The sequence below is a fragment of the Scardinius erythrophthalmus genome, assembly GCF_964197995.2.
Source record: "Scardinius erythrophthalmus genome assembly, chromosome: 20".
Taxonomy (NCBI): domain Eukaryota; kingdom Metazoa; phylum Chordata; class Actinopteri; order Cypriniformes; family Leuciscidae; genus Scardinius; species Scardinius erythrophthalmus.
Window position 1 is genome coordinate 36372170 of NC_138240.1, and position 26128 is coordinate 36398297.

General features: G+C 41.4%; 1 protein-coding gene across 1 annotated transcript in view; it reads left to right on the top strand.

The window, feature by feature from the left end:
• The first annotated feature begins 579 nt into the window (after positions 1 to 579).
• LOC308681038 (serine/threonine-protein kinase WNK2) overlaps positions 580 to 26128 on the top strand; it is a 78865-nt gene continuing 53316 nt past the window's right edge. The window contains exons 1-2 of the mRNA XM_081349558.1: positions 580 to 720; positions 1945 to 2615. Coding sequence (XP_081205684.1) covers positions 2010 to 2615 — 606 coding nt within the window. The 5' untranslated portion in view covers positions 580 to 720; positions 1945 to 2009. The remainder of the gene's footprint in view (positions 721 to 1944; positions 2616 to 26128) is intronic.

Sequence of the window (26128 nt, forward strand, 5' to 3'; positions counted from 1 at the left end):
CTGTCAATGGTGGGACAGAAATCTCTCAGATTTCATTAAAATATCTTCATTTGTGTAATGAAGATGAACAAAAGTCTTATGGGTTTGGAACGACATGAGGGTGAGTAATTAATGACAGAATTTTCATTTTTGGGAGAACAAACCCTTTAAATATGACTAAATGAATCATTCCCCCCAAAAAATTACACTGTCACTATTTACTCACCCTCAATCCATATGACTTCTTTTGTGGAACAAAATGTTGCACTTGACCAGGCATGACCCGGAGCTGTCAAGAAACACCACGATTGCAGTCCACATGACTTGCACAATATATTCCAGGTGATGAACAGAACAGGAGACCTTGACTATTATGCATGAGTCGAATGAATATGGGTCACTTTTTTGGTATTGTTAAATGGAAAAGAGCTGTTTAGAAGAAATATATCTCCTTTTGCAGTAACAATGTGCATGAGGGATAAGAGAGAGGGAGAAGAAAAAAACGAGAAGATTTTTATTCGTGAGTCCACTATTCCTTTAAAAAGCGAGGGCTGACCTGATGATGATGATGATGATAATGTATCGTGTGAAAGGTGAGGTGCCTGTAATGAGGAGGCAGAGGAATGTTTGGAATGTTCCATTTCATTAGCGCTCGGTCTCAGATGGGCGTGGAGGAGCAGGAGCACTAAAGCAGGGATTCAGCAGTCCTTTTCAATAGGGGAAATTTCCAGGGATGCCGAGGTGAGTGAGACACGAGCGTGTGTTTAAAGCTCGACTGTTGGTTCTGGACCTTCAACACACGACTTTACTGCAAATGCGCAAAGCGCGTTTCACGCGTGATTTATTGCGTGTTGCGGGTGGTCTGCTCGTCATCTCCGCCGATCATCTTTCACCAGCAAACCCAGCGCGACACTTGGGATTTCACCATATATCACCAGCACATGTGAGTTCGCATCACTGCTTTATGTTCGTTGCATATGATGCAGGAAAATCGAGCTATATGTTTCGCACCTGCAGTAGCTCGCGCTCAGCGTCAACATTTCAAGCGTTCATTCATCAGCAAGACGCTCGCCTCGCTCGCGCATAGAGACTACCGGCTAAACCAGGGGTTATGAAGCATTTTACAATGTTGACTTTGCCACAATATTGTGTACTGTCCAAATACACATATTGTTCTGATGTCGATTACATTAGAATTTAGAGGTAGCATAGCATGTGGAGGCCACGCTCTTAAAGTGGCATTTGCTCATGCAGTAAATAATATCATCTTTCACCGCCGCGTGTTTAGAACCATATTCCACCATATTTCTGGTAAAATAGCATTCTATGCTAAAATAGGTATTTTTATATAGCCCACGAAATGCTCAAAAATTCTTTTACTACTTGGGAACCTTCTGACAATGACTTACCACTTGATTGTTCATGAAATTAAGAAAAACTCGCCTTGTTTGTGCAGTCTGTCACTTCTGATGCAATATGAAAAAAATATGCATATTTAATGAGATGTCACCTAATTTGCCGGCAATCAAAAAATGTGGCAACTTCAGATTAAAACGAAAACTAGAGAATTTACAATCTGCTACTAATTTGAGCAAATTTGAATTTTCTCTCTATTTTGAGAATATTTCTTTAGAGAGTTTTGAGTCTTTTTTTATTTCTTGCCAATTTATGGTTTGTTTTGTCTTAAAACAGGGCAGAAAACATTAATTCCCTACACATTTTCAAAAATGTAAATATTAGTAGCCTATTAAATGAGCAAGTCCCTGAAAGAAGCACATTTGCACCAGTGTTAAATTAAAAACTGACACCTTTTGCACACGGAGGCAAGTTTGCCAGATTCCATGCATAAAGAAATTGTGCATTTTGTTATTAGACCTATTTAGATTAGTAGTTGTGCTGTGTCCTAAATCTTAAAAAAGATTCTGCCGTGAATGCATTAATGATGAATCTGTTGTATTCCCACAGATGTGATATCGCTGATGTTCGGGATCATGCGTCAGTGCTGCACCAGCCTGTGATTGATTTAAATCATGGAGCCCAAACCCGACTGCTGCGCTTCTTCGGTGCCAAACTCCCAGTGTGAGCTCAAGCTGAATATCTATGAGACCATCAGCGAGGGCAATGTGAATAAGCTGGAGAGCTCTGCACTGGTGCGGGCGGGCAGTGACCCGAGCTCATACCCGTCCTCCAAACACCACAGGTTCATCCGACGGAGCCTGTGGTTCGCGGATCATGACGAGCACCAGGCGGACGACTGCGCACCCGAGTGTGAGGAGCAGAGCAAGATACTCAGCATTAACCTGCGTACCATAGTGGACCGGACTCTGGCCGTACGCTCCGGTTTACAAGAAGGGTCGAGCACGGAGAGCCAGAAGGGTCAGAAAGACCTAGACAGCACCAGCACAGATGAAAAGGAGAAAACAGACCCTAAGATGGACTCCACGGATGCGGGTAAGATGACCATGAAGGCGGCCAGCGAGGAGAACGAGGAGGATGCTGGGATGAAGGCTATCGCCACCTCTCCGGGAGGACGCTTCCTCAAGTTTGACATCGAGATCGGACGCGGGTCCTTCAAGACCGTCTACAAGGGCCTGGACACGGACACCTGGGTGGAGGTGGCCTGGTGTGAGCTTCAGGTGTGTTTCTGTTGTTCATTAACTGTGGCAGTGCCATTGTGCTGTGATGGGCGCTTTGTGAAGCTTCGAATCCTTTGTGAATCCTTTGTTTCGAGTCGGTGTTTCGTGGCGCATATCGAAGTGCCAAAGTCATGAGATTACAGTAATCTAGGCTTCGTTATGTCGTAACTGCTTTGAAGCGTTTTGAAATTTCAGTGGTTCCCCACTAGGGGGCGATGATCTCTGTTAACCAGGGTCTGAATGTTGTTGTTTTTGCAAACAAATTTGTAAACATTTTAAATGACACATAAGACAATGAGTGCAAAAAAGCGCTGCACGGGGTGTAAAAATCCGTATCCCGCTGCTCTTTGGATGTAGGGAAAATGCGACTCATAAAAACGGATCAAGTAAAGGCTTTCGACAAATTTAAAGCAAAAACAAAGGCTTTTCATGTTTTATACTTTAATTGTTGTGTGCCTTGGCTTGATACGTTTTTATGAGTCGCATTTGAATAATATAAAGGAAGAGTTTTAGTTGGTATTTATCTGATTAAAGGTTATATTTGAAATCACAAAAACAAACACGCCCCACCCTATTTTATAGCTCTGCCCCCAAATTAATGAACACGTTATGCAGCACAGGCCCCTCCCCCTCATGAGTGGACACGCCCCTTACTACTGATTCGCTACAAATGTGTAGATCCACTTTTAACATTGTCTCTCAGAAATCGCTTACTGCACCTTTAACCATGCTGTCCATTAAACTAGCCCTACACATTTAATAAAATATAATGTTATAGACACTTCATAGTTAATGGTATTAGATGATTTGTTGATTGCGTTGAATAGATTACACTTTCAATAAAACAGCGTTGAGCGTTTGAAACGGTGAAATATTTTGTGAAGCTATTGGTTCAGTTGATTGAAAGTTTGATTCAGAGCTTTGTTTTCCCATCACTACTGGAAAAGACCATTACAGAGTGGTTTGTAGCGTGTCTCCCAGCATAAGCTAGGTGGTTTTCAGAAGGTTTAGCTGGTAGTTAGGGGCCTTAAGCACATAAATAGGTAATTTCGCGCAAATTCATCTAAAAGCGCCAAATTTGGCACAGATGTAGCTCAGGTCATACCGAAATGATTTAGCTAGGGCGCCGGAGCCAGTGACCCTCGGGGCCAAGATGGCGGCCAAATCCAATATGGCCGCCGCCCGAAAAGGGTTCCGGCTTTAACTTTTGAACCACATGAGTTACAAATACAAACTTGATATATTTTTCAGCTTAATTGATCATGAGAAACACATAGGAATGTTTATTTTTATGACCCAGTATATCTGGACCCCTTAATCCTCCAATTCCAATATGGCCGCTGTCCAAAAAAGCAGTTTGGGCTGTTGTATGGGGCCTTACACACCATTGTTCGCGCAAATTCATCTACAAGCACCAAATTTGGCACAGATGTAGCTGAGGGGATACTGAAATGATTTAGCCAGGGCGCCCGAGCCAATGGTCCCTGAGACCAAGATGGCGGCCAAATCCAATATGGCCGCCGCCTGAAAGGGTTTCGGCTATAGCTTTTGAGCCAGATGAGATACAAATACAAACTTGATGTCTATTTTACCTTCTTTGACCATGGGAAACCCATAGGAATACTTACATTTATGATTGGGTATATCAGGACCCCCCAAATTCCCTAAATTCAATATGGCCGCTGTCCGAAAAATGGTTTTGGCTACAAATTTTGAACCAAATGCGCTACAAATGAGGATGTGGTGTCTATTTTATGTTTATTGACCACAGGAAGTCCATTGGCATATTTATATTTATGCTTGTGTAAGTCTGGAACCTGTATTTTTTCAAGACTGTGGTTGAAAATCCTTTTTTTTTACCACAACTTTGAAGGTTATTCTCAATGTTGATTCATTTCCTTATAAAAGTGAAATGGTTTTCAGTTTACCACAGGTGAATACATTTCAAAGTGTAATCATATAAGAAAGAATAAGACACAATTATTATTGCAAGGCAATATTTATATTATATCAAATTGTTAAAATAATAATATAGTCAATTTTTCCAAAACTCTTAAAGGTTTGCTTAGCATAACAAAAAAACAGCAATAACATAAAAAACAACAGTGAATTCTCATGGTCTCTCACATGAATTATCATTATCACTCACAATCACCGGATCTCTTATTGTCTTCACCATCATTGTTTGTACAAGCACCCTCACATGCACATATAGAAGTGCAACGAACTCCAGCTTTACAGCACTTACAGTGCCCTCTACATGCTGTCTTGCAGCCACAGTGGAGGAGAATGGTGCAGGCTTTACTGGCGTCTCCGAGATTAGTCCAGTAAGGTTCCCAAGTCTTGCTCGTAGAGTCCCGATACCATCCCCAGTCAAGTCAAGTCAAGTCAAGTCATCTTCATTTATATAGCGCTTTTAACAATGTAGATTTGTTCAAAGCAGCTTCACAGAGATAAGCGTATAATTTAAGGTAACAGAGATTGTTTTGGATTTATAGCAGAGTTAAGTTATTTTCCATCTAAAGTTATTTTTTATTGATTTGCTTCCGTCGCAACGATCATTTGTTATTAAATTAGGGGCCGCTAAGACGACACCATTCCCTCTACACAGACTTTAAACGCGAACCTGTGAGAAACGCTGATGGCGTTCATATGCGCATTTAGAATGGGTTCTATAGTTATGTGCATTAGAATATACGCAGGTTTGGAATTCCCTACAAGCCAAGCCTAAACAAAGTACTTGTCTTTCCTTATAAATTTTGATAAAGAATTTAATTTTATTTTGTTGCTTTGGGGTAGGAACGCGAAACGAATTTTCCCGACAACGCCTTATCTGTATAGTGGTAGTGGGATCCTCCATAGGGAGAATGCATCCCCATGCATTGAACTCTGGGATATCTTGCTGGACAGCGGTTGCCTGATTCCAGTAGAAGCTGGCCTGCAGCAGTGCTCTTTTGATGTGCTGAATCAATGCAGCTTGGGTGGGTGGCAGGTTCTCGAGAGACTTGGTACCATTCAAGAAAAGGTGATGTCTAGCTTCATCTACACGGCTGGAACCACAGCTCTTGCTGTACATGATGACGACCATACGCTCCAGTCTTTGGACATGGACGTCATTGTTGATCTGTTCAGGCTCTAAGGTGAGGGTAACCATAGATTCTGTGAGATCTGGTGTTGCCTCCCAAGCTGCCCATGCACTCTTTTTCCCATGGCACAGGAAGGCTGAGGTTGTGTCACAGCCTGTTAAAGCGTGGAAGAGTGGTAAGGCTAGTGACTTCTGGGGACCAAGATCCTTGCTGATTTCATGAGCAGGAATGTCCATATAGTTTTTTCCACCTGCAAAGCCGATCCAGAGCTCTGTGAGGCCGAGTGTGTTGAAGAAGCGGATGGCAAGGATGACAACATCGCTGTCGACAGTCCAGACAAATGCCTTTTTATGGCCATTGGCCCCAGCATGTGCAAGATGCAGGATTATTCTTGCATCTGCTTCTGGATGATTACAAGGCTGAAGGGCAGACATGTCATACCCTGGTCTGTTGGAGAGTACAGCATCTTTCTTGGTGGAAAGGAGGAGTTTACCTGACATGCCATGCTTGGTTATCTCTTCACTGATATATCCAAATAGTTAGATATATAACAATATATCCAGTATATATATAATAGATATATCCAGTTACGTTTTGGAATTGGAGTTCTCCCATCTACTTTAGTTCTTGATCCGGTTCCTCTGCGTTGGTGAGTTTGTGTTTTGAGGTTCTCCTCTGGATATGTATCAAACACAATATCCAATCACGTGACAGATTCATAGCTCATGTGTGACCTCACAAACCCAGCAATATTGGTGTTAACGTAGTCATGGAATGTTTTTTCAGTAGTTGGCCGGACCATTTGGACCATGAGCTATGAATCTGTCACATGAGCCCATCATGTACAGCAAGAGCTGTGGTTCCAGCCATGTAGATGAAGCTAGACATCACCTTTTCTCGAATGGTACCAAGTCTCTCGAGAACCTGCCACCCACCCAAGCTGCATTGATTTAGCACATCAAAAGAGCACTGCTGCAGGCCAGCTTCTACTGGAATCAGGCAACCGCTATCCAGCAAGATATCCCAGAGTTTAATGCATGGGGATGGTTTCGGGACTCTACGAGCAAGACTTGGGAACCTTACTGGACTAATCTCGGAGACGCCAGTAAAGCCTGCACCATTCTCCTCCACTGTGGCTGCAAGACAGCATGTAGAGGGCACTGTAAGTGCTGTAAAGCCAGAGTTCGTTGCACTTCTATATGTGCAAGTGAGGGTGCTTGTACAAACAATGATGGTGAAGACAATGAGAGATCCGGTGATTGTGAGTGATAATGATAATTCATGTGAGAGACCATGAGAATTCACTGTTGTTTTTTATGTTATTGCTGTTTTTTTGTTATGCTAAGCAAACCTTTAAGAGTTTTGGAAAAATTGACTATATTATTATTTTAACAATTTAACATAATATAAATATTGCCTTGCAATTTATAATTGTGTCTTATTCTTTCTTATATGATTACACTTTGAAATGTATTCACCTGTGGTACACTGAAAACCATTTCACTTTTATAAGGAAATGAATCAACATTGAGAATAACCTTCAAAGTTGTGGTAAAAAAAAGGATTTTCAACCACAGTTTTGAAAAGAATACAGGTTCCAGACTTACACAAGCATAAATATAAATATGCCAATGGACTTCCTGTGGTCAATAACCATAAAATAGACACCACATCCTCATTTGTAGCGCATTTGGTTAAAAATTTGTAGCCAAAATCGTTTTTCTGACAGCGGCCATATTGAATTTAGGGAATTTGGGGGGTCCTGATATACCCAATCATAAATGTAAGTATTCCTATGGGTTTCCCTTGGTCAAAGAAGGTAAAATAGACATCAAGTTTGTATTTGTATCTCATCTGGCTCAAAAGCTATAGCCGAAACCCTTTCAGGCGGCGGCCATATTGGATTTGGCCGCCATCTTGGTCTCAGGGACCATTGGCTCGGGCGCCCTGGCTAAATCAATTCAGTATCCCCTCAGCTACATCTGTGCCAAATTTGGTGCTTGTAGATGAATTTGTGAGAATAATGGTGTGTAAGGCCCCATACTACAGCCCAAACTGCTTTTTTGGACAGCGGCCATATTGGAATTGGAGGATCGAGGGGTCCAGATATACTGGGTCATAAATATAAACATTCCTATGTGTTTCTCATGATCAATTAAGCTGAAAAACATATCAAGTTTGTACTTGTAACTCATGTGGTTCAAAAGTTAAAGCCGGAACCCTTTTCGGGCGGCGGCCATATTGGATTTGGCCGCCATCTTGGCCCCGAGGGTCGCTGCCTCCGGCGCCCTAGCTAAATCATTTCGGTATGACCTGAGCTACATCTGTGCCAAATTTGGCGCTTTTAGATGAATTTGCGCGAAAATGTGCTTAAGGCCCCCAACTAGCTGGTTGGTTCTGCTTGGTGTAGTTTTGGCTCTTCATTAGCTACATGCACCCAAATAATCGGAAAAGCCTACATGTACATGTCTCAACTGATCCGAAATAACAGTTCGATTAGATTGAAAGGGGGGATTTAGACCGGAAATAATCCGATCAATAGGAAAAGCTAAGCATGCAAACGCTTGAGTACGGGCATCTTCTCAATCTGATTCAGAAACACCTTATGTGCTATGATGCTTATGATCCCTAGCCTGTTATAATAAGATATTTACGTTTACATGCACTCAAAAAAAAATATTTTTGCCTCTTGTTAAATTTAATGAATTAAAATAAGCTAAAGTAACACAATTGTTTAATATTTTGTCACAACTTAATTTAATTGTGCTCAATCAACCTAATATATTTAAGACTGAAGTTTACTTAATTTGTGTGAGAACTACATGAATCATTTTTGTTGACAACTAACTGGGCAGTGGATCTGTAGTTCCCAGCATGCTTTGCAAGGGACTGCATGGTAAATTTAGGGATTAAAGTGTTATTTTAGGTTTTTCTGTAAATGGAAAGATGTTGTTAGTTAATTTTAGTGTTTAATATTCAGTTATGTTAGAAACTTAGAGGACTTTCTGTAATGTTTTTGAATTTTGTGGTTACCATTATGCAGAAGAGTGTGTTTAGTTTAGGGTTGTGGGCACTCAGTACATTACACATGCATTAAACCTCATTCGCAGATCTGCATAAGTAATATTCAATATTACTCTGTATAAAGTGGTTTTAATTTAATTGAACACTAGTAGCTTCTATCCTTGGAAATAACTGTAGAGTCAAATTAGCTAACATTATAATGTTGGTGATTTTAGGCAGGGCAAAAATTAAATGTAGTCAACCTGACAAAACTTTGTCAGGAATGACTAAATTAATTTAAGTTCATACAACAAGATTACAATAAATCATTTCAAACAAATTAGATTTTGTTGGAAAAATGTAATTTATTTTCGTGGAAAAGTTTTCCTTTTTTAATCAAGTTCGTTCAACAGTAAACGTATACGTTTTACTTCTGATGAACGTGCACGTGTTTCTTTATAACTGGTCAGTGGATGAGATCTAATGAAAAATGTGAACTGGATTGCAAGTTTTGGGTTGGATTTCTGATTCATCTCGATTGACTGAAATGAGTGCATGTGAACTCATTGACTGTGTGTGTTTGTTCTGACATGCTTTACTGTTCAAGCTGTTCATCTGTGATTTACACCGTCTGTGCTTCGTTCAGGTTACTCTCAGTCTCTCTCTCTGTCTTTAATGGTGTGAGTGTTTATTATTGACAGTGCTCATTCCCAACACAAATGAAGAAATGACTTTCACTGTAAAAGAATGGTCAGATCGTGAAGCTTTTGAAAGATAAGCATTTGATGAAAACAGCAATCTGTGAATGTGAACAACAGCCATCATGAGATCTTCTGCGATCTTTGCAGATATCTGGTGTTCTAGAGATCCCAATGTTTAAAACGTTTTTATATCCTTTCATAACTGTAAATGCCAGAGTCACGTTGCATGTAGTGTGCTTAACTTTCAAATGTTTTCACATAGATTTAATCATCCTAATTAATCATGTATGAAAATGTTCTGCACGAACCGACTGAAACCACAAATGCACAAATCCTGGATTCCTGGTGGCCTTGGAAACACGTAATAATGACCAACATTTTGAAACAAATTACAAGTTGAATAACAAAGTGGCATTTCATGGTGGCTTCTGGTATTTGATAAGTAGAACAATGGCTCTTATACTCCTCAGATCTGAAGGGATGAACATTTAGTGTTTGTGTTTGGAAGTGTTTAGTCTGAACATTAATCTCAAGTGTTGATGACAGAAGGAGCCATTGTTAAAAATAAAGACACATCACTCATGTTAAAAATGGCACACATAAAGACAGTGGCGGCAAGCCTAGAAAACTGACATCTTCACACTTTATTCAAACATTTATTAATATAAATGTGTTCATTTTGTAGTAATATTGCGTAGTTGTGCTTGGAGTTGATTGTTTTATTTGTGATAATAACACAATGACAAATGTGCAACATAATTTTTGGCCAGACTGTCATACATAGAAATAATGAACATGCAAAAACAAGAGCGAACCAAGGTAATATTAATAACTGATTATGTTGTAGTTAATGCAAACTGTTAGCTTTGTTTTTCAATGCTTTTTTTTTTTTTTTTGCATAGTAAAGTAAAACCTGTAAGTGTTGTTGTTGTTGTTTTTTGCCAAATCATTTTGTCAGAAATATACAGTAAGTTTAGTTTTTTGTTCTTCCCTCATATTTAAAAAATATATTTCCTCATATTTTGATGGTTTAATGAACTTGTATGGTCATTATAAACAAATATCCTCTCCTGACGTCGCTTTTATACTGTATGTTGTGCAACCAGGTCATTGTCTGATAATAAAAATGATTGTCTTCTGTCAAAGGTTGAGTAGACCGAGGCGAATCGCTGTCGTTTAGGAATGAGATCATGTTTGAATCCAGATCGCCATCTTTTAACGGTTAATCGTTCAGCTCTAAATGCATCACAGAAAAGCAAATGTTTAAGGCTTGAAGTCACATGTGCATTATAAAGAAATGTGAGATCTAGTGAAACTGTAACAGTGGCTCTGTGATGCAGTGATGAGGCAGAGGCTTTATTGATGAGCGCTGGAAAGATGTTCTGGTGATTTAGGCTAAATGCTTTTGAAAGCACAGGCCTTGATTTGCAGTTTAAAGGATAAGTTCACTTCAGAATTAAAATGTCCTGATAGTTTACTCTCCTCCACGTCATCCAAGATGTTCATGTTTTTCTTTCTTCAGTGGAAAACAAAAGAAGGTTTTTGAGGAAAACACTCCAGGATGTTTCTCCATATAGTGTCTTCAATGGGGTCCAACGGGTCGAAGGTCCAGATGTGAGTTTCAGTGCAGCTTCAAAGTCTCGACACGATCCAGCCGAGGAATAAGAGTCTCATCTAGACAAACCAGCGGACATTTTAGAACAAAATAAACATTTATATACTTTTATCCACAAATGCTGGTCTTGCACTCGCTGTGATGCGACACACATTACGTGATCACGTTGAAAGGTCAAGCGTGATCCGGTTTATAAATGCCCTTTTATTCTTTTTTTTGTAAATGGCGTTTGACTTAGTCTTTGCATGTTCAGTTTGTAAACACTAAGTCGGTACTTCCACCTACGCGTGACCTTTCAATAGAATCAACAAAATGTCCGCTGGTTTGTCTAGATGAGACTCTTATTCCTCGGCTGGATCGTGTCGAGACTTTGAAGCTGCACTGAAACTCACATCTGGACCTTCGACCCGTTGGACCCCATTGAAGACACTATATGGAGAATAACTGTGTGTGTGTGTGTGTGTGTGTGTGTCAGCGCTCTGTCGATAAGCATCTCCTGCTGGAATGTGGCGTTGCTGATGGTGATCATACACCCACACACTCGAGTCGTGTCAGGGTTTGTCTGCTCATGTGTTTGGGAGGATTTAAGGGAAACAAGCAGAAACGCTGCCAAGTGGGTCAGTGCTGTTGTTCACTTCAGCGGGTCATTAGAGGTTGAGTTTTAAATTACCCCTTTGTTTCAGGTCTGTTTGCATTTCAGTGCATTGAATTCATTTGAAGGATTCAGATGTTGATGGCTTTGAAATGAGATCTTTTGGCTGGTGACAGATTGTTGATGATATTATTGACATGTTGTCCTTCACGGTTTCTGCTTTGAGCTCATTAGTGACCGGACTCGATTACAGCAGCTGTGATTCAGGAAGATGTTGGCATTATTAGATAACCTGGATCCTACTGTTATGAATCCGGTCTGTGTGTCTCAGGATTTGGCTTTGTGTGCGTGTGTGTGTGTGTGTAATTAATTAAAGCTCCTCGTCATAGGTCTTAGTGTTGATTGTGTGTACTCATGTGGGATGCCATAAAGCGTTTTATGGAGTTGATTGTGGAGTCGAATCTGTTAATGTGCATCTGGCGCCCTGCCTGACAGATGAAGCCACATCAGGTGTGTTTGTGCTGTGTCAACATCGCCATGCTCGCGTGGGAAACACACTTTACTGAGCTTTACAAACCTGCTGCCAGATGAGGACGAGCAGAGAGAGATGGAGAGATATGGACATGACAAGCAGAACCAAACCGTGAATCACTCATGGAATCATTCTTAAGTGTCCTGTTATGCTTTTCCATCTGTGTTTAGTGTGTAATGTTGCTGTTTGAGCATGAAAAAGCTCTGCAAAGCTCCAGTTGTGTCAGTGTTTCTGAACTCCTTGAAATGCCTCAATTGTAGTCTTGAGTTTCTTCCAGGAACGAAAAACATCACAATATTCCTCATTTAAAGGTGCAGTCAGTAGGAATGACAGCTAGTGGTGGAAATAGGTACTGCAGGCTAAATTCAAAGTATCAGAGATTGTGGTTTCTCCCGCCCCGCCTCCTCAGACTCGATGCTCACACGGGTTGCTAGTTTGAGCACACGCAACAGGAACGAGCGCAATGGACAATGAAAATTGCCAACGTGCAGCATCACAGACCAAAACAATAACACACATTCCAGCCTGGAAACGCACATTTCAAAGTAAAATAACTGGCTGTAGAAGTGTTTTCAGAGAAACGAGTGTGAACTTAGCATGTTTCCTCAATATATGCAAACATATTATGGTATTTTTATGCTTTAGTAGAGTAAAAAAGTTACATACAGCACCTTTAAATAATTAATGCGCAGAATAAAGGGGCAGGGCCTGGTTGAGTTAGTCAGTAGTGTGTTAAACTGGCAGTTATGGTAAGAGACGGAACATTTCCCAAACACACTCAAAGTGCTCATCCAATCACAACACACCGCTCCAGCCGACCAATCAGAGCACAGTGTGCTTTTCAGGAGGAGGGGCTTGAAACCTGTTCTAGTAGAGCCTGAAACAACATCAAGAGTTTGTAAAAGAGCAGAATAGGTCAACTTTAAAATGTTGCATTGAATTTAATGTGACAATTCATGCAGTTTTACTTGTTTTTCATGTTCAGTAGAGTTGCACAATAATTGCTACAGTCTTTGAATTATTATTATTTTTTTAAAATCTGATTGAATAAATGATTGATTCACTTGTTTCATCACTGGATTAATGTGTTTTTGAACAAATCTCTTAAATGAACGATTCAATGGCATTGTTTAAGGGCGGTTAAGTCCACCTACAAAATTCTTTAAAAAAACAGTTTTCATGATTTCATGATGAGCTGTTAATTTCCTTAATAACAATGTGTAGATAAATTGTGTTTACAGCAATAGTTTTTTTCTGGTAATTTAACCCTATGTTACTTCCCCTATAATGCTATTTTAAAGGCTCCTAATTTTGTTCTTGAGTCTCAATAGGTTTACACGCATCAAAGGTAAAAAACTCTTTAATTTTGAAATGGTTCGATCATGGATTCAGTCTCTCTAAACTCCGCCTCTCTGAGAGCTGCTCTGATCTGATTGGTCAGATGGCCTAGTCTGCTGTGATTGGATTATTATATCTGAATCTCAGCTCTTGATCACAGTGATACGAACAGTAACGATGGCGTGGGTTTTACCGTATCAATCTCAGAAAACAGCGTCTTCTCGACACGAACAACACGAACCAAACTCTTCCAGTCTCAGATACACTACAGTGTTTGAGGGCGGGGCTAAGAGACGCTGATCAGCCAATCAAGACCACAGGCTGGCATTATGCTAATGAGTTACAAACCTACACAGGTTCAGCAGGAACTGAGACTGAATTACTGACGACTAGTTTCAGTTCAGAATCAATTCTTTCTGTTATGAGACTTTGATATTTTCAGACCTTTTACATTCATAAACTGCTATATTACACACTACATGAAAGGTTAGTGTGTTGCTTATATACACCAGACCATGAGGACAACATCTCAAAAATGTGAAAAACATCACTGAAAAATGACAAATGACAGCAGTGCTAGAAAGGTTATGAAACCTTGTGGCTTAAATTGAGGTCAAAATCTAAAATTACATAAATATTCCCTTAAACAAACAGATCTTTGCATTTTTCTAATTGTATTTATTGAGCAAAGATTTTACAGGAAGTAGATCTATTTGTTGGCATTTGTGGATGCAGACCTCCAAAAAATTGTGATTGTGAAATCGTGAAAATGTAATTTTCATTTTCATTAATTTGAAATGAAAAATTGATGAATTAAAATGAAACCTTTGTGTTATTAAGCTAGTATTAATATTCAGCTCCTGCCGAAGGGCTCGGGATCAGGATTCTGCGGTTGTGATTCTGCCGGAGATGAGAGGAGGCGTTTCTGTGTCCAAAAATAGCCGGAGCGAGAGAAACACAACGGCTCTCAACACCGGCTAAACATTAACACTGTTAACTCATCATGGCTCAGCGTCAGGTCTCGAAGACAGTTGTGCTTCAGACCACAGCGAGAATTGCAGTATTTGGCTCTTCAAACTCTCAAAGCAGCATTTGCAACCCGATTTACTTTCATAGTTTGCCATGTTTCAAGTAGCAAGATTGCTCAAGATGTTGATCTTCAGCTTCTCGCATTTTTAAAACAAACACTGATGAACACGAACTGTGAACAGTTTCTCTCTTCACACACTGTAAGCTCATGGCACAAAGTCCTGAAAACAGACCGATATCTTTAGCTGTTGCTCTGTGTCTTGCGAAACATTGCAGGGTCACTTTTAAAGAGTGCAGGGTGATGATGCTTGACTTCCATTTGGTTTTAAAATGTGCAACCAACAAACAGCCTTGTCTTAAAAAGCTCTGTTTTTTCCAATATTCCCTTCAGGCGTTAAAAATAAAGCTATAAAGCTTTAAAGCTTTATAATATTTGCAATAAAGCTTTTTATGAATGTAAAAGGTCTGGAAAGTTTCACAGATCAAAGTGCAGATAAATTGAGTTTTTGTCTCCTAAAAGAAAGTGATTCTGAACTGAAAGGAGTCGTCAGTAACTCAGTGTCTCCTCCTGCTGAATCTGTTTTAGGTTTGTAACTGACAGGGTAAAACCCACGCCATCGTTACGGTTCGTATCACTGTGTATCAAGTGAATGAATTGAAAAATATTCATATCAAAAGACTTAACACTGGTTCAGACCTTTCTTTCATTTTCCATGAACAATGTAGTCCAAGTGAATTTAAGCATGTGAGTCTGTCTTGCATAATGCATACAGAATATTCATAAGATTTATTAAACGTGTGCCTCTCTAGGCCTCGTTTACACTGTCAGTGAAATGTGACCCAATTCCAATTTTTTTGCTCATATGTGACACAGATCGGATGTGTTCTATGACCGTGTAAACAGGAAAAAAACACATGCATTCGGATATTTCCAGATCGGTTCCAGGCCTCATTCATATGTGGAAATAAATCAGATATAAATCATATCTGTGCCAATGCGACTGTCATGTAAACAGGCAGATCGGGTTTTCTGAGGCATTAGGCAACGTCTCCACAGTTTAATGACGAGAAACACCGACGTGCGTCTGCAAAGGGACGGATGGCCCGGCGAAACGCAGTGTTGTTGTAGGAGAGGAATGTTGACAACATATCAAAGGTTGGCTTGCTCATCCTAAAATTTCGGACCCGCTGTTCCTCGTTAAAGCCCGCCACGATCTCATGAAAGTGCGTATAGCACAAATTTTATTTCTTGTGCCATTTACGCCAAAAATACTTTTTTCGTGCATATGATACGCAGTTTTCGCGTGCATAAGATATGCACTTTATGGCGTGTAATACACACACACACACACACACACACACACACTCCTCACCCCTACCCAAGGGATTTACAGTGCGTATCATGCACGAAAAAACTATTTTTGGCGTATAAATGGCATGAGAAATAACATGAGTGCTATAGATACACACTTTCATGAGATTGTGTTGTATGTTCCCGCCAGTCCTGAGATCTCTCTCGCACACAATAACCGAAGCACATGCTGCAATGATGGCCCTTTTCTCCTCCTCCGCCTCATAATCATGGTGATGTTTGGCGAACTTCACATTTATCACCAAGCTAGCATCAAGCATATTTCGCATTCGTCCATCTTTGTCAGAACCCCCTTTAAGCATGCGCGATGTTTCAGATAGTATGTCAAGTTTAAACACATGAATCGGATATGGGTCACAATTGAAAGAACGTGTAAAACGGACGGTCAAAAAAAAAAACGGATATAGGCAACAAATCAGAATTGGGCATCAAAACCTGCAGTGTAAACAAGACCTAAGACACACACACACACACACACACACACACACACACACACTGTGTGAAACCGTGGGTTCGAATCTCTTTCAGTGGCCATTACATGATAGGAAACCACTGAATCCTTCTGTGTCTCTGCTTTCTTCATTCATATCTGCTGTTTTTTGTTTTGTTTCAGCCTGAGCGTTCATTAAGACTCTTCTGCTGTAATTGAAATAAGCCTGAGTGTTTCCTTTCATTGTAAAGAGGCTTAAACCGTATGTGAGCTGCATCCTAATCCATGAACAAACACGTTCACTTCAACACACACGTTTACTGGGCCGTCTAAAAGACGACATACAGTACCGCAGACTTCTTGTTTTAATATAAATACTAAACTAAACCCTAAACTCAGCCCAAAACAGGGTAATGTAACACATGTAACATAGTATAATTAAAATGGTATTTGTGTTTTAATAGAAGTGTATAAACTGTTGCACTGTTTGTTTCAGAATGAAGAGTGTTACTGTGTTCATTTACACGCATGTAATCCGCTTATAAAAGCGTCTCGGTTCACAGTAAATGCCGCTTCTCACGAACTCTATCTCCAGCTCAGTGAGTTTAACCTGCATTAGGGAGTGCAGTGTTTGCTAGGTTCACTTTATTTACATTTATATTCATTTAATTGCCATAATTGCATAATCATTCTTCTAGCTCAAACAGTAGATCATAGGATCATGGGTTTGATCCTCTGGGAAAGCATGAACTGATCCACATCCTTCAATGCAACGTAAGTCGCTTTGGGTAAAAGTGTCTTCCGAATGCGTAAATGTAAAAATGTGTTGTAACATCTTCTTTGACAGAAGTTTACAGCATTTCACCAGTTTCAGCCAAAATGAAAGCTTAAGGATTTGAAAGTGGAAAATTGAAGACATAAATATTTGTATTGTAACTTGTAGTGTTCGTTGGTCCTTGTAAAGAGTGAACCTATTCAATTTATGTCCAGCTCATCTGTGAACACAACCATGGATTTATTCTAGATTATGAGTATTAGAATTATTATCCATCCCAATTAAAACGTTTTAGACAAAGTGTTTGGAGGTTATTCATGATGACACGGCATATCTAAAGTGCTTCAGATGGACATGCATCATATCCCTGGAAGTGTCCATGATCACAGCGAAACCCCAGCGTCAGCGAGTGTCATAGAGACTCTTCTGAAGTGCAGGGTCGTACCGTGACCCCTGACCCCATGACCTGGGCATTCACAGGGCCGTTTGTCCTGAATCAGGTCAGTGGGTCAGTCAGGGCTGAGGTCAGACGCAACACAAACATGTTCATTCAGGACTGTGGTAAAGCGCTGAAGTCAGGAGTCTCCTGTGTGGAAGAAACTAAACGCCAGTGAGTTCATGGCAAGCACAGAGACACTGCACAAACTCCACAATTCAACAGATAATTCTATCTCTATCTGGACTAGATCAGCACACTAACTACACTGTAAAAGATGATCATGATTTTTAACGGTAAAAGGCTGTAAAAAGGCTACGGTGAAAACTGTTAATTGATTGACAGAAAGTACTATACAGTGAATAACTGTGATAGATCTAACTGTACATTTAATGTAATTTGTAATTTTTTAGGTTTTTTTGGAAGTGAAAAAGAACAAGTCATTGTATAATTTACAGTGAAATACTGTAAATTGACATTCCCACAATTCCCTGCAACACTTCACATTTGATTGTATTTTTGTTGAAATAACTGTTTCTTCATAGTTTTTCTTAGTTTTTTCTAATCTGCTATGTACGTTAGCGTTTTATGTTGTTTGTTTATTGCACTTTTTAAATTTCATGTGTGTTTTAGTGTATATATATATATATATATATATATATATATATATATATATATATATATATATATATATATATATGTATATATGTATATATATATGTATATATATATATATATATAATATATTATTAGTATTAAAGGTGCTTTATGTAACTACAGCCCCTTAGAGTAACTTTTTCATGTACTAAAGCATGGAAATACCCTATGTGTGCAGATATTTAGGAAACATGCAAAGTTCATATTCTTGTTTCTCTGAAAAACACTTCTACGGCCAGTTATTTTACTCATCATTTTACACGCTCCGTGTTGTCAGTCGGGTTTTGTTTTGGTCTGTGTGACTCCGCCCACAGCCAGTTCAGCCAATAGTGTTTCCACACCCGAGATGCCAATTGGCGGGAAACACAGCGTATTGTAGCCTAGGAAACGAGCAAACAACCTTGGTCAGAGATTGCAGATTCCACACAACCTAAAAAGCCTCGATATCCATCTAAAAATCTCTGAACGAGAGCGTATTAAACTGCAGATAAATCAACTCATTTACTTGCAGTCTGTAAGTCTCCTCAGCTTTCGTCATCGTTCCTGTAGCGTGTCCTCAAACTGGCGTCGAGTCAGGAGGCGGGGAAACAACGATCTCTGATATTGTGAATTTGGACTGCAGTACCGGTTTCCACCACTAGCTGTCATTCTTACAGACTGCACATTTAAAGGTGGTATCACCGATTTCAGGCCCAAACATAAATGATCACATTCATCTAATATTTCGCTAGCTGCACGCCCCATAAGCATGCTGTCAAAAAACCGCGTCTCTCTAGGTAGCCTAGGCTCTGAGATCTGCACACAAAAACAGTTGGTATCAACATCACTCAAAACCCAAACAAATAGTGTTAGATTTATGCATTGCATTTGCATGCATGTCGATTAATGGTTGTGTTCCAACCAATCATCGACAGGGGCGGGTGTTGTGAGGTTTTGCGCTCGTGCACGGCTGCCTATGACGGCTGCACGCGAAAACCTCACAACACCCGCCCCTGTCGGTGATTGGTTGGAACACCATCTGTTTGGGTTTTGATTATTTGGCCAAACAGACTGAAAACAGCTGTTTTTGTGTGCAGATCTCAGAGCCTAGGCTACCTAGAGAGACGAAGTTTTTTGACAGCATGCTTATGGGGCGTGCAGCTAGCGAAATATTAGATGAATGTGATCATTTATGTTTGGGCCTGAAATCGCTGATACCACCTTTAACTTTCTCAGCTTGTGGAAAAGCTGCTTGTGATGAGCTTGGATTCATCATGTGACTCATCACCACTGTGATTGGTGGTTGTCAGTATATTAAAATAGTACAAAACAGATATTAATACTTCAATAGGTTGGTAAATTAACATTATATCAGATAATAGGTTTTTTTTTTACTGTAAATTTAAGTTAAATCTGTAAAACCTAAAATGTTGCTACCATATTTATACGGAAAACTACTAGCACACACAACTGCTGTTTGTTTTTTTTACCGTAAATTTAGCAGAATTGTTTTGGCAGTGTACCTCTCTAACTAACTAGTTCTCTACATAAATAGTCTGCAGTTGATGAAGGAAAGTCTCTCAGTAAGTGTGTCTGCAGTTTTTCATTATGATGTTTGAGCCACTGCAGCTGAAGTCTTATTTCACACAACAGATTTTGTGATTAACCTTTGGTTTGTCGTTTGCCTCTGGGAATGGAGACGCAAGCGTACTCTCAGATGTGCTCTGTGTGCTCATCTGTGAGTGTGTATAAAGCTCTATCAATAAATGTCTTCTGGGAGTGTGTGTCAGTCAGCGGTTGAGCTAATAGAGCTGCTCATTGATTCCAGCCCATATTTAGATGTGTCTGTCTCTCAAAACCGTCTCCTGTCTCCATGAACGACTCGCCAGCACGTCAGTGTTTATTTCATGCTTTTATTTGCACTTTTACACATGCTGACCGCACTGATTTTAAAAGTATAAAATGGTCTAAAGTGAATCTAGTTAAAGCCTCTTTGGGAATCATGCATTTGTTATCATCATTTGGTGTGTTTGTAAAGTTTGAGTAAAGCCTGATAAAGGGAAAGAAGAATAAAATGTGTTGCTGTTTAGAGTTGCACGATTCTGTTATGGTGATGCAAGGATAAACCCAATTGCAGACGGTTTGCAGGAAACAAGGTTTATTCTTTACAAATAACAGGGAAAACAAAACCCACGAGGGGGCAAAACAAGACAGGATAGACTAACAAGACTAGACTAAGACTGACAGAAAACAGAACAATAAACTAACAGCTAAGACAGGATCAAACACTTCACAAGACTTCTCAACAGGTTACTCACGAATGAATCTTCACATAAAGATTGGCAATGAACCAGCACAGGACAGCAAACACAAGGGGATTAAATAGGGAGAAACTAAAGATGACAACAGGTGACACAGATGATTAATAATGACTAAACAAGGGTAACAAGGGGGCGGGGTTATGTGACGAGACAACACAAGCACATGGCCCAAACAAATGGCCATGTGCTTGTACACAAAACATGGGTCTGTCATGATCCTGCCTCAAAACAAGAAAGATCTAGGACATGAAGGCAGAATCATGACAGAACCCTCCCCCCAAGGAGCGGCTTCCAGACGCTCCCTAGAGGGAACATGAAACACGGGACAAGACCGACTGAGACATAGACACAAACCAACAATACATGACAAAAACTAATAAAGGCAGACATGAATACACAATGACAGGATTGGGGTGACATAATAAAAATAAAAAACAAGGGAGAGGAGGCGGAGACAACACAGAGTTCATGGGGGAATGTCCAGGGTGGGTGGGTGGGACTGTGGTCTTGGGTGGACAGGACGATGGCTGAGGGCGAGGGGTCCGGGCAGACTTGGATGGGGACACACGAGGAACAGTCTTAGGGGAAACAGTCCGGGGTGAAGTGGTGACAGAGGGAACAGCTACAGCCGGCAGTGGAGCGAAGACAATGGGTGAGGCAGGTGGTAAGGGAGTGGAGAAAGATGTAGACTGATGCTGGGACAGGGCTGGACACAAAATTAGGGACAGGGCTGAACACTGACATCCTCCTGTCAGCTGGGACAGGGCTGGACACATCAGCTGGGACAGGGCTGGACACATCAGCTGGGACAGGGCTGGACACATCAGCTGGGACAGGGCTGGACACATCAGCTGGGACAGGGCTGGACACATCAGCTGGGACAGGGCTGGACACATCAGCTGGGACAGGGCTGGACACATCAGCTGGGACAGGGCTGGACACATCAGCTGGGACAGGGCTGGACACATCAGCTGGGACAGGGCTGGACACATCAGCTGGGACAGGGCTGGACACATCAGCTGGGACAGGGCTGGACACATCAGCTGGGACAGGGCTGGACACATCAGCTGGGACAGGGCTGGACACATCAGCTGGGACAGGGCTGGACACATCAGCTGGGACAGGGCTGGACACATCAGCTGGGACAGGGCTGGACACATCAGCTGGGACAGGGCTGGACACATCAGCTGGGACAGGGCTGGACACATCAGCTGGGACAGGCATCTCCAGAATCTTGGCTAGACTGGACAGATACTCGGACAAGGCTCTTGCAGCGATGACAATCGGCATCTCGTGGCTCGCCGAAACCGACCGCAAAACAGCCTTAGCAGCTGAATCGGCCGCTGCTCGCTCTGCAGCCTTCCTGACTGCAGACTCTGGAACAGCGCTTGCAGGAGCGGGCTCTGGAACAGCGCTTGCAGGAGCGGGCTCTGGAACAGCGCTTGCAGGAGCGGGCTCTGGAACAGCGCTTGCAGGAGCGGGCTCTGGAACAGCGCTTGCAGGAGCGGGCTCTGGAACAGCGCTTGCAGGAGCGGGCTCTGGAACAGCGCTTGCAGGAGCGGGCTCTGGAACAGCGCTTGCAGGAGCGGGCTCTGGAACAGCGCTTGCAGGAGCGGGCTCTGGAACAGCGCTTGCAGGAGCGGGCTCTGGAACAGCGCTTGCAGGAGCGGGCTCTGGAACAGCGCTTGCAGGAGCGGGCTCTGGAACAGCGCTAGGGAAAGCCTGAGATGAAGAGCGAGAGGCTCCCTTTCTCCTCTTCTTTCTCCTTGGTCGCGAAGCGGAATCCGTAGCCGGACTAGCGACCAGTTGGAGATGTTCAGCAGGGATCGTAACTGGAGCTGGGAGGGCGTTCTCGGGCAACGCTGACTCTGAAGAAGATGACTCCGAAGGAGAATCCCATGAAGTTCGCCTCCCTCATTTGCCACGGAGATCAGCAGGTGTGGGTAAAACCTCGGGAGACGAAACAGTACCAGCCTGAACACCCTGGGCAACAACAGCCAGGACACGACCCTCCGGGATCACAGGCAGCGAGACGGATGGAGAGAAGACAGAGCCCCGCAACTCCCTTCGTGACAGGCCGTCCACCATGTCAGAAAACGGGCGATCTATCAACCTCTCCCGTTCAGCCAGAGGAGGAGGAGCGTTGAGACCCGCTATGAAGTAGCGGTTGAGAAGGATATCAGGGAGGAAGAGCCGCTTCTCATTCGCGACCCGGGCATACTCCCTTATCGAAAGCTCTCCCTGGGAGGGGATCGGGAGTCTGCCCCTCTTCGAGTCGGCGATGGTCCTGTGCCACCACTCCTTAAGAAGGTCCGACTGAGACTCGACGGGCGAGGACCTTCTGTCTGCTGGGTTCGAAGTTGGCTGGTTCATTCTGTTATGGTGATGCAAGGATGAACCCAATTGCAGACGGTTTGCAGGAAACAAGGTTTATTCTTTACAAATAACAGGGAAAACAAAACCCACGAGGGGGCAAAACAAGACAGGATAGACTAACAAGACTAGACTAAGACTGACAGAAAACAGAACAATAAACTAACAGCTAAGACAGGATCAAACACTTCACAAGACTTCTCAACAGGTTACTCACAAGACTTCTCAACAGGTTACTCACGAATGAATCTTCACATAAAGATTGGCAATGAACCGGCACAGGACAGCAAACACAAGGGGATTAAATAGGGAGAAACTAAAGATGACAACAGGTGACACAGATGATTAATAATGACTAAACAAGGGTAACAAGGGGGCGGGGTTATGTGACGAGACAACACAAGCACATGGCCCAAACAAATGGCCATGTGCTTGTACACAAAACATGGGTCTGTCATGATCCTGCCTCAAAACAAGAAAGATCTAGGACATGAAGGCAGAATCATGACAGATTCTGCAGAAATTAAAGGGATGGTTCGGAGTAAAATCCTCCTAGGGTCCTTTGCACCATGACCTCGAGCCAAACACCCCACAGAAGCCTTTTCTCCCTGGGTCGAACATTATTAAAGTTAGAGCTTATTTAGAGACATCAGCCGGATGGTTTAGTGCAGGCGCTAATGGATCCAAGGCTGTATCTGGTAAATTACCGCACTAATAATGCCCAGAATGGCACCAAACTTCTAGAACTACAAATATGTTCTGTACTCATAAAACGAGGCATTGGAAAGTTTATAAGTACATCAGGGGCCTCATTTATAAAACTTCGCGTAGGATTTGCGTCAGAAGTGGCGTACGGATGAAACATAGGACGTGCGTACGCACAGAAATATTCGGATTTATAAAACCGTGCGCACGCACATCCTACGCAGTTTTCCCTTAATAAATCACAATCAATTCTAAATGTAGCGCAGCTTTTGCGGCTTTATGTCACGCCCATAGTTGCCCATAAATAGTCCGTGAAACGCCCAAAAGTTAATATTAATCGACGATGAATATTAACTTTTGGGCGTTTCACGGACTATTTATGGGCAACTATGGGCGTGATCGATTGCGAAATCATGGCAAACACAGAGAGGAAAACCAAGAAACGTAACTTCACTCAATGTGAAGTAGAAATTATCGTTGGCGAGGTGGAAAAGAGAAGTAAAATGTTGTTTGGAGGGCACAGTGTGGGCAATACTAATGGCAAAAAGGCACTTGAGTGGCAAAAGGTTGCAGACGCCGATAATGCTGCAGCCTCACAACCTCGGACCGTGGCCGAAATAAAAAAGAAATGGTCGGACATCAAAGTCGTCGGACAAAAAAAAAAAGAGTCTAGCGCTCCATCGCCAGAGTGTGTCTGCCACGGGTGGAGGAAAGGGGATACGGGAGCGTTTTATTACCATCCATTTGATTGCGTCTGACAAGCTACGAGGATGAATTGCATAACATGCCAATATTATTGCAGAACATATTTCACTTTTCTTTTTGCAAATATGTGTTAATTTGCATTTCTGCTGTAATTTTCGTTTGATTTTGTTTGTTTTAGACTGCAGATCGATCAAACGGGTGTTCGTGGCTGTTAACTGTTAGACTTGCTTTGTGAAGTCTTCGTGTTATTTATGAGAGGCAGAATTGACATTTCTTTTACACAACGGTCTACAGTTTCACACACTTTCACATGTTTCTTCATCTGCCGACGGTGTCGCCATTTCTCATTTCACCCGTTTTTGTGCGTACGCCTGGGTCAGAGTATGCGAGAAGGACCGCACATTTTCCAGTCAAGTTAGCTTTTTATAAATACCAATTATTACGGCGTACGCCTTCTTTTGTGCGTACGCAACGTTTATAAATGAGGCCCCAGGAGTTTATTTAAATAACACTTGCCTGACGGCTCATGCTACCACTAACCCGGACGTCGAGGTCACTTCAGGGGTTTGGGAAAAGTAAAAGTCCTGCAGAAAGCGATGCATAAGGATGCAGTGTAACAACGCCCAGCTCCAGGAATGCACTAATATTTTGTTGGTAGTTCCAGTTTGCAACAATTATTAGTTAACACTAAGTTGTCAACACTTTGGAAAAAATAATAATTCGTTGTTACACTACATCCTTGTATCAAATATCAAAATGTACCATGATTCTCCAATTCTGAACAGACAACTAAACAAAATAACATGTAATTTACTAGAGGTTCTGAGTCTGACAAAATGTTAATTGTTTAATATAAATATTTATATTAAAAAAATCATAAATGATAAAGACTTCTTGTTTTATAACTGGATGAATCAGCGTTTTTTGAAACAAATCTCTTGAGTGAATGATTCAATAAACACATATTTTAAGTCTCCTGTCGCCACCTACTGGTGTAACGATGTAATCAATACAATCTTCATTTGAAGCATCAAGTGACTTTTAAAAGCTGATTTGCTCTATTTTGATCTCTACTGTAGACATCAGTGTTTATATCTGGGCTATAATCTTTTCTCCAGCACTTCTGTGATAATCTGAGTGATTGTAAGAGAAATAATGAAGCTGTGATGTTGAAAAGACTGTTAGTGAAGCTGTTTCACATCTCTTCATGACAACGGCTCTCTCTGGATCAGAACACATCTGAGTGTTTAACGATTTAACGCATTTAATGATTCGATACAATTTCGATTCACAAGCTTGATTTGATTAAATTCTGCTTTTGGTTCAGTTATATTTGATCTGGATTAGTTTGGATGTATGTCAGTACATCCAAATATAATGAATATTTACTATAGTGCATGTATTTAGCAATATGCTCTTCTCTATAGTTCTTATTTTTCTGGCTGACTATTGAGTTTATGGTCATTAAATATCTTTTCTGAGGTAAATGTGACTGTGATATTATAGTTATTGGTCTCCGGCTGTTTTATTGACGGTTGAAACATGGATTGATGGATTTCATGAGACATGATTGATTTCAGAAAGTTGTTCTGTATCTTTCAACTTTCCTTCTGATGTTCACTGATGTTTATTTGCTTCTGTAACTAGTAGTAAAGAGGAAGAGATGATCGGTTAATCCGTCACACACACACACACACACACACACACACACACACACACACACACACACACACACACACACACACACACACACACACACACACACACACACACACACACACACACACACACACACACACACACATTTATGGACTGAATTCAACAGAACCTGAATGTTTAGGGAAGTTCACGCATCAACTAAAAA